Source organism: Danio rerio, chromosome 11 (genome assembly GCF_052040795.2).
Source record: "Danio rerio strain M-AB ecotype USA chromosome 11, GRCz13ab, whole genome shotgun sequence".
NCBI lineage: Eukaryota > Metazoa > Chordata > Actinopteri > Cypriniformes > Danionidae > Danio > Danio rerio.
Genome location: NC_141031.1, coordinates 44,917,049 through 44,927,500, shown reverse-complemented (window position 1 = coordinate 44,927,500; position 10,452 = coordinate 44,917,049). Strand labels below are relative to the sequence as shown.

General features: G+C 37.5%; 1 protein-coding gene and 1 long non-coding RNA gene across 2 annotated transcripts in view; one reads left to right on the top strand and one right to left on the bottom strand.

Annotated features, from left to right (window-relative positions):
• Positions 1–4,650, top strand: part of abhd6a (abhydrolase domain containing 6, acylglycerol lipase a) — a 27,988-nt gene extending 23,338 nt beyond the window's left edge. The window contains exon 9 of the mRNA XM_087274312.1: positions 3,677–4,650. Coding sequence (XP_087130438.1) covers positions 3,677–3,859 — 183 coding nt within the window. The 3' untranslated portion in view covers positions 3,860–4,650. The remainder of the gene's footprint in view (positions 1–3,676) is intronic.
• A 2,571-nt stretch (positions 4,651–7,221) lies between these two features.
• LOC147834915 (uncharacterized) lies at positions 7,222–10,436 on the bottom strand. The gene is made up of 2 exons (XR_015503077.1): positions 9,711–10,436; positions 7,222–9,172 (listed from the first exon to the last, which is right to left on the bottom strand). It is a non-coding gene; the product is annotated as an uncharacterized LOC147834915 (long non-coding RNA).
• Positions 10,437–10,452: the final 16 nt, after the last annotated feature.

The following is a 10,452-nucleotide window of genomic DNA, read 5'->3' as shown; positions in this document are numbered from 1 at the left end:
TAACAGAGTAGCCATTTTTCACAGTATTTCTTAACACAGGCTCATTCTGAAAGCGTAACCCTGTATACATTTCTAGAGCGAATTATGTAGCCAGAAGTACATATGGCTGCATTTCGTCTTTGAAACGAACGTGGCGGGTGGTATGATTTCGTTCCTTTTCGCGCTTACCACCTGCCCGCTTACCTCCGTATGGACGCTCACCATATACGTCGGCGGACTTGAGAGGCAGAGTGGAGTTCACTGCTACGACAGGGTTTGAGTCTGGCGAAGAACGGTTCCAGAAAGCAGGTGCAAAGAAAACAATAGCCAAAATAAAATAAGCAAGTAAATAACAGGGTGAGAATGTGGTAAAATCTGAACATGTGGTTCAGGGAGGGCTTTTGGAAAACTGTTGGTTGGGTTTAGGGAAGAGGGTGGGCGCTGGTCAATCGCTGCTTTTGAAAACACCATCAGTTGGAGGACGGTCGGTCAGTCAGTCAGTCAGTCAGTCGACAGCAGCCTCTGGTGGATTTAGGCGAGAACAGCAGACGCGAATAAAACTTGTGAGAGATACTTGAGATCTGAAAAAGTGTACACAGCGGCCTCTGGTGAATTCACAAAAATGAAAACTGCAAAAAAAAACAAAAAACGTAGCTCCTGGGATCTATTTGGCGCTCTTCAGAAATGTATAAAGGGGTACGTATTCAGACTGAGCCTGGGTTGGTATTTACTATAATGTTTTATTTTATTATTTGTTTTATTTTGGCTAGAGTAAGTTTGTAATTAGTTTTAATCAATATTATTAGCCTCTTTAAGCCCAACCCTAACCCTAATATTTGTTTTGGATAGTGTACAGAACAAACCACTGTTATACAATGACTTGCATAATTACCCTAACTTTACCCTAATTAAGCCTTTAAATGTCACTTTCAGCTGTATAGAAGTATATAGTCTTGTGGTATATCTAGTCCAATATTATGTCAACGTGGCTAAATGTGGAAAACAAACAGAACGGCTCACGGTCAAAAAGCTGTGCAAATCCCAGTCAGTCACACCTCCAACCAATCACCTTCATCTTTATAGAACTGTTGACCTGCAGGGGGCACAAACTCTCTCTCTCTCTCTCTCTCTCTCTCTCTCTCTCTCTCTCTCTCTCTCTCTTTCGAAAAGAAAGAAAAGACAAGAAATAAATAAATACATTATTACAAAATTAATCAAAAATATATAAAAACCTCCTTCATAACTGGCCCCTAATTGTATTTGCAAACAAAAACAATTACTAAATTATACAAAATAGGAGCGTTAAATTTTTAATTTGTAATGTGATCGAATAACTTATTCAATAAATATTAAATAAAGGCAATATACAACCTTTCATGTTTTGTTCTATGGTCCATCATCATTACCATCCAGCATCAAACATTTCAGTGACTATTTTCCGTCATATATTCCAAATCAGCTTGAAAGGCCGGCACTACAGTATTTTCAGTATCAGACATCTTATTAAATTGAAAACTGCTTTATATTCTCTCTCAAAAATGTCTTTTCGTAAATAGTTTATCAAAAAAAAAAACGCATTCCTCGAGTTTTGTTTTTAACAACATATGCACCCGACAAGTGCTTTATATTCCTCCAAAAATATCACGACTCAATATTTGCGATATTTGAGTCAAAAATCAGTCCAAAATGTAATTATAATTTTTATCTAACGAATTAATCGAATAATTTATTAATATTATCCTTTGCTCCCGTAGCTCAAACAGTTTTAAATGTAGAAGCCGCTTAATGAAACGTCGGCGTTGTTTGCACGTGTGTCGGCCTTCCTTTCCTTTTGCAAACATCCAAGTAGTCCTAAGATCCCACAGTGAGCTTTTTGACAAAATAATGGCAATTTATCCTGCGTTCAAAATTTCCTTTGCTCGTCCTATGTGGTGGTAACTGGGGAATCTTTTGACGCCTGGTTGAGAGTAAACAAAAAAGGCCAAGAGATGATGTAGATGATCAAAAAAGGAGGAACGGGTTTAATTTTAGATGAATGTACAATCAATAATTGGACTGGAAAACAAACAGAACGGCTCACGGTGAAAAAGCTGTGCAATCCCTGTCAGCCACACCTCCGACCAGTCAACTTCATCTTTATAGAACTGTTGACCTGCAGGGGGCACAAACTCTCTCTCTCTCTCTCTCTCTCTCTCTCTCTCTCTCTCTCTCTCTCTCTCTCTCTCTCTCTCTTTTGAAAAGAAAGAAAAGACAATAAATAAATAAATAAATAAATACATTATTACAAAATTAATCAAAAATATATAAAAACCTCCTTCATAACCGGCCCCTAATTGTATTTGCAAACAAAAACAATTACTAAATTATACAAAATAGGAGCGTTAAATTTATAATTTGTAATGCAATCGAATAACTTATTCAATAAATATTAAATAAAGACAATATACAACCTTTCATGTTTTGTTCTATGGTCCATCATCATTACCATCCAGCATCAAACATTTCAGTGACAATTTTCCGTCATATATTCCAAATCAGCTTGAAAGGCCGGCACTACAGTATTTTCAGTATCAGACATCTTATTAAACTGAAAACTGCTTTATATTCTCTCTCAAAAATGTCTTTTCGTAAATAGTTTATCAAAAAAAAAACCGCATTCCTCCAGTTTTGTTTTTAACAACATATGCACCCGACAAGTGCTTTATATTCCTCCAAAAATTATTACGACTCAATATTTGTGATATTTGAGTCAAAAATCAGTCCAAAATTTAATTATAATTTTCATCTAACGAATAAATCGAATAATTGATTAATATTAATTATTAATTAATTATTATTATTTCAAAGGATTAATAATCCTTTGCTCCCGTAGCTCAAACAGTTATAAATGTAGAAGCCGCTTAATGGAACGTCGGCGTTGTTTGCACGTGTGTCGGCCTTCCTTTCCTTTTGCAAACATCCAAGTAGTCCTAAAATCCCACAGTGATCCTGCGTTCAAAATGTCCTTTGCTCATCCTATGTGGTGGTAACTGGGGAATCTTTTGACGCCTGGTTGAAAGTAAACAAAAAAGGCCAAGAGATGATGTAGATGATCAAAAAAGGAGGAACGGGTTTAATGGTTCAAGAGAAACAAACAAAAAAAACAATAATAGATCATTATTTAGATGAATGTACAATCATAAATTGGACTGGAAAACAAACAGAACGGCTCACGGTCAAAAAGCTGTGCAATCCCTGTCAGCCACACCTCCAACCAGTCACCTTCATCTTTATAGAACTGTTGACCTGCAGGGGGCACAAACTCTCTCTCTCTCTCTCTTTCGAAAAGAAAGAAAAGACAAGAAATAAATAAATACATTATTACAGAATAGAGCAAAAAGAAAAAAAGAAAATAGAAATCAGTCATTAGAAATAAGTTATTAAAACTGTTATGTTTAGAAATGTCGTTTTACTAATTTCTGTAAAAGAGAAATTGGGGGAAAAAATACAGGGGGGCTAATAATTCTAACTTTAACTGTAGGTGATGTCTATGTGTACATGTTCAATAAAGAGTATTTGTGTATTAAGTGTATATGTTGTCCTCAAAGTCTACGATGGTCGACATAATCTCTTCACAAATATGTTCGCATCGGTTCAGTTAAGAGCTGCAATATAAAAATATGCTTGTGGTTTAAAGGCTTAATATTATAATCTACAGGTTTTAGACGTGTCTGGAGCTTCAGTTTTGTCTGGAGCCGTTCCCGGATGCCAGGTTCATCTACTAGACAACTGTGGGCACTCGGTAGTGTTGGAGCGGCCTAGAAAATCTGCCCAGCTCATCACAGACTTCATCATCGCACAACAGAACGCAGGAATCAACAGCAACAAGAAACTCTCCTAAAACAGGACGCTATACCTGCTTAAAACAGGTCTAAGTGGTTGGTTAAAGCTGCAAACATAAAGGTTGTTCAGGAACAAATAGGAAAGTTGCCCAAACCTGATTTCACCAAGTAGGACATGTTCCTGGATTGACATCTATGTTGATCCTGGAACAACATTCCAGTCAGCCAATCGGAATTAAAAGATACGTTCACAGTTTATGTAAAGGTTAGGCTTTCGGTTTATGCACTTCTACATGTTATCCAAGTATTATTTCCCTCTTATTTTGTGAATAGTCGGTAGGGGTAGGGAATAGGTAGGTTTACATATGGATTATGTATGAATTACAATGCAATCCCGGATTAACATCTATGTTGATCGTGGAGTATCATTTTTGTTTGGAAAATGTAATCCATTCCAATACCCTAGCCCTAAACTCAACCATAACTGTGCATAAATCTAACCGTAAGCCTAAATTTACCATAAACAGTAACATATCCCCTAATCCTGCTTGGCTGATTGGAATGTTGTTCCAGGATCAACATCGATGATAATCCAGGGGTCCGTTCTCCGTACGTGGATTACTCAATTAGCTGGATTTGGGTGTTGACGATTTGACATGATCCAGGATCGTTTCGTTCTTCAAAACATATCTAAGACTTGTCATAGCAACAGTTCTGGTAGCTCAAACCTGCGTAGGAGCAAGCTCATTTCATATAAACAGGATTAGATGGGGTTAATTTAAGCAAAGATAATGCTGAAACTATATACCAAATGCTGATATTTTTTTACAGTAGTAGTTATATACACTTGGGAAAATAGTATATATATATATATATATATATATATATATATATATATATATATATATATATATATATATATGTGTGTGTGTGTGTGTGTGTGTGTGTGTATACATATATATTTTTGACTGTATATATATATATATATGTATGTGTATATATATATATATATATATATATATATATATATATATATATATATATATATATATATATGAAGTAAAAAAATATATATTAATATATTAAATAATATATTAATAAAATGCAATTTGCACTCCAAAATAAAAGTAAAAGACTGCCACCTGGTAGTTCAAAGAGAAGATGAACTATTGAACTGATATGAACTGTTTAGATGCAAACGCGTACAAGCACAATATACAAATTTTTAAAAAAAAGGATAATAATTTATGCAGTCTAGCACGTGTTTTGATCACTAATATGCCAGTGATACCTTTACCGATATCAAAATTCTATTTTGAAGCAAAATTAATTTATACCGCTATTCCTTGTGCCAATTAAAAAACTTAAGTAGACCTTAAGGCTACTATAATAAAGAAAATCTTCTCTTAATGTAGAGCTAAATACATTGATATGCATTGAAATACATGATGAATACTCTTGACACATGAACATGTACAGCCTGCTGCTCACAACAAATGTAAGAAGTGCGTGTCATATTTAACAAGCCGTTTACTGCTCGTTTAATGTAATTTAGCTCTCATGATTAATTAAATATTAATAAGATGATGTCATTACGCTGCTGTGCCGTCAGCCAATCGTTGCATAGCTGATCATGATTTCAAGGATGGATAGATCTGTCCTTCACAACACACGCAGCGATCTCAGATCAGTTTATCCAGATATTTTAATCTGATTCGCGAACTTGTTTGAAGAACCAAATTAGCCTGAGATCAGTTATCAAGATAAGCAGATCCAGGATCTGCCAAATCATCTTAGATCATTTAAGCGAGGTTCGGACCCCAGGATCGCATTGTACTTGGTAAAATATGGGCCATCACAAGGGCTTTTCACACTTGAACTAGTTAACCGTGGGTTGTTGTAAACTCCAGGTAAACATACTTCACATTTTCACAGTGCTCATAGGATTAACATAACCTGACATGTACTCTTTACATTCCCACTGAAAAAGATTGATTGAATTTACCCAATTTTTCAAAGGTAAGTAGTTGCAAAATGCATTTAAACAAACAAATTAAATTTAGTAATGTTCAACTTTGTTTAAATTCAGCCCATATCAATAGTTTGCAACCACTTACCTTAGAAAATGTAGTGAAACCAATGAATCATTTATTTTTCAGTACATTAATTCTAGGTTAACAATATTATTTGCATATTTGCTATCTCAATGTCATTGATTGGATGAACACAGCACACAAAATCACAACACAGGCTCATTGTAGATATGTATCCCTGTCTGCATTTCTGGAGATCGTGAAATGTGTACCCAGAGGTACGTCTGACTCCATTTCGTCTAGAAAGACTAACAAAGTAGGCCGGTAAGATGCTGCAGACTGCCTCTGCTCTTTTTCGCGGTATTGCTGACCGCTTATCTTTGTGTGGACGGCTTTTCTGGTGTTACCAGTTTGCCCAGTTGCTCGCCATGTATGTTGCCGGACTTGGGATGCAAAGCGGAGTTGATCGCAACGATGGGGTTGGAGTCTATCGAAGAACGATTCCAGAAAGCAGATAAAATAATAAAATAAATAAACAACAGGCTGAAAACGGGGTAAAAATCTGACGGCTGGGACGCCTTTTCATTTTCTACATTGCTTTTGAAAACACTATCGGTTGGGTTTAGGGATGATGGCTGGGTTTGAAGTCCATAGACAACAAGCTGGCCTGGTCGGTTAAACTATACAGCGCCCTCTGGTGGATTTACGCGAGGAGAGGACGGAAGTTTGAGATAATCAAAAAGCGTACACAGCGGCCTCTGGTGGATTTAGCCTGCAGCTAGCTCTCTGCAACTCTCACATGGTCGCCCATTAAAGCTAAGCAGGGCTGCGCTTGGTCAGTTCCTGGATGGGAGACCACATGGGAAAGCTAGGTAGCTGCCGGAAGTGGTGATAGTGAGGACAACAGGGAGTGCTTAACCTGTGGTCTGTGTGGGTCCTAATGCCCTAATATATTGATGGGGACTCTATATTTCAGATGAGATGTTAAACCGAGTCTTTAAAAACCCCAGGATGTCCTTCAAAAAGAGTAGGGGTTTAACCCTTGCCCACTGGCCCTCATCATGGCCTCCTAACCATCACCATATCATTATTGACTTCACTACTCTGTCTCCTCTCCACCAACCAGCTGGTGTGTAGTATGCGGTCTGGCTGCCCTCTGGTGGTGGATGAGTAGATTCCCTCATTGTGTAAACGCACTTTGAGTGTCTAGGAATTATTATTGTTTGCAAAAACTGCAAGCAGACATACCTCCGGTTATGTATTTTGCTGTCTCCAAAAATATAGACCTGTGTACATATCCGCAATGAGCCTGGGTTGCATAATAATCTTTAAATTTGATCACACAACGCTATATTTCTACAGAGTAACCAAATTTAAAAGTGAAAATGCAACGTTTCTAGTCCGATCACATTTTCTGTCACTATTTTTTTTTTTATGTAGCCATAAATTCACATCATTTCACACTGCACAACTTTGATGCAACATCGGTGCTAACCCTACTCCAGAAAATAAGATGCTGATGCTATTTCTACAAATGTGAAGGATTATTTTACTCCAGGTATAAAAGGACAGACTGACAGTAACCTGTGATTAATGGCTCGTTTCCACTAATCACTTCTTTGCAATTAAATTCCGCTAATCATTACAAACTACATATTGTTGGAAAAGTCTATCACTTCTGAATACATATTTTACCACAGTTGTTTCTGTTATGGAAGAGTAACAGATTTAAACATATTTACTCTCTTCCGACAACCTGTGCAGTCATTTACAGTTGTATATCTAAACATAATGGACAATCTATATATCACTTGAAATCTTATAATTTCTAGTTTCCATATTTACCGGCTGATGGTTGATATACACTCACTGGCCACTTAATTAGGTACACCTTACTAGTACCGGGTTGGACCCCCCTTTTGCCTTCATAACTGCCTTAATCCTTCATGGCATGGATTCAACAAGCTACTGGAAAATTCCTCAGAGATTTTGCTCCATTTTGACATGATAGCATCACACAGTTGCTGCAGATTCATCCATGATGCGAATCTCCCGTTCCACCACATCCCAAAGGTGCTCTATTGGATTGAGATCTGGTGACTGTGGAGGCCATTTGAGTACAGTGAACTCATTGTCATGTTCAAGAAACCAGTCTGAGATTATTCACGCTTTACGACATTGTGCTGGAAGTAGCCATCAGAAGATGGAGACACTGTGCTCATAAAGAGATGGACATGGTCAGCAACAATACTCAGGTAGGCTGTGGTGTTGACACGATGCTCAATTGGTACTAATGGACCCAAAGTGAGCCAAGAAAGTCTCCCCCATGTCTTTACACCATCACCAGCAACGGTTGATACAAGGCAGGACGGATCCATGCTTTCATGTTGCTGAAGCCAAATTCTGACCCGACCATCCGAATGTTGCAGCAGAAATGGAGACTCATCAGACCAGAAAGTTTCTCCAATCTTCCATACTGATTAGAAATTTGCGAGCAGTTGGACAGGTTTACCTAATAAAGTGGCCAGTGAGTGTATGTTACTGAGCAATATATTTTTCAAAATATCTTCTGGCTGTGTTTGAGAGAAAAAAAACAGAAACTTATGAAGATTTGAAACAAGTGCAGTGAGTAAATGATGACAGAATTTACATTTATTTGGGTGAACTATTCCTTTGAACGGACTTTTAGATTGACGATAACCCAGGGTTCAGTGCAGTGTGAAAAGCCATATATTTAAAAGGAACAATATGTCATTTTCAACGATGTAAATAATCAGTAAAGGTTATTTTTGTAGTGAACGCTCAGGGACGCACACTAACCGCTGAGCTGAAAAGCACTTCAGAAACTATGCAGACACAAATCAGTGTCCTGCAGATAGCATTGATCTCAGTTCATCATAGAATTGACCAAAAATGATGGTTAATATTTCTGATTTTCACTCTGACATTATTATTCAGACAACATTTCAGGGCATTAATCAGTAAAATGTCCTGAAATGTGGTCTGCATTTAAGAACAATTCTGTATGTCTTATTTGTTGTTATTATTGATTATCATCTCGTGTTCCATCACTTTTACATTATTTTAGTAATTTTTTGACGTCATTTGGGTTTGAATCATCTTAATAGATTATATAGAGTTATTAGAGATCAGCTTGTACTGTTTTAAACCTCAGATATGAGACTCTGTGTCTTGAAAGTGTTTTTGGGAATTATGCAAACAAATATTTCATAACTTAGTGGTTAAATCTGGTTAATAAAACAGTTTTAAACTAACTGCATATTTTTGTTCGGAGTATTATTATAAATTCATTCATTCATTTTCTTTTCAGCTTAGTCCCTTTATTAATATGGGGTCACCACAGCGGAATGAACCGCCAACTTATCCAGCACGTTTTTACGCAGCAGATGCCCTTCCAGCCGCAACCCATCTCTGGGAAACATCCACACACACAATCACACACACACTCATACACTACGGACAATTTAGCCTACCCAATTCACCTGTACCGCATCTCTTTGGACTGTGGGGGAAACCGGAGCACCCGGAAGAAACCCACGCGAAGGCAGGGAGAACATGCAAACTCCACACAGAAATGCCAACTGACCCAGCCGGGACTCGAACCAGCGACCTTCTTGCTGTGAGGTGAGAGTGCTACCCAGTGGTCAGTTGGCATTTCTGTGTGGAGTTTGCATGTTCTCCCCCACAAGTCCAAACATATGCGTGTTGGGGTATTAGGTTGGCCGAGTTGTCCATGGTGTATGTATGTGTGCGAATGAGTATGTATGGGTTTCCCAGTGATGGGTTGCGGCTGGAAGGGCATCCGCTGCGTAAAACATATGCTGGATAAGTTGGCGGTTCATTCTGCTGTGGCGACCCCAGATTGGTGGAGGCACTTGCCCGAGGAGAAAATTAATGAATTTTGATGCTGACTTTGAATGAGTGGTTTGAAAAAGGATGTAAAATCGTATCTAATCTTCACACCGCAGTGTTTGACAAGCAACCATCACAATATAAACTGATAATGACCACAGAAGACGTCAGATGTTCAGTTGATTGTTTTATTTCGCAGCAGAAATACATTCAGTGAGCTGCTTTAATCTTTTCAGACTTCACAGAAGCACAAATGATCATGCGATCAATTAAAATGACAATCATCAAATATAAAAACCTTCACAGAAGGAACGGTGACTGCTGTATACAGTACAGGAGAATATTCAACAAATGTTGAGAATCAACAAACCCTTAAAGCAGGGTACATGTATGTGGTCTAATATAGACCAAAGAGAAAAGATTCAATCTGAATCATAAAGCCTCTGAATGCAGATCATCTCAAATAGAAGATCATCATAGTACAATAAGCCAAATACAAGCTCAATCTGAGCCACTTTATATAAACAGCACATCAATATCGAGAAATGAAAACATTTCACACGACAATAGACACTATCAGCTTGTAGAATGAAGCCGTATAAACACCCTTTAAAATAAAGAGATTTATCTGATGATGCATCAAGTGTGTAACATTTGCTTTAATAAAAGCAACTTCTGATCAGAAATATCAATCAAAACAACAAGATTTAGTAAATAAATCACAGGTCTCCTCACAGCAATCTTCA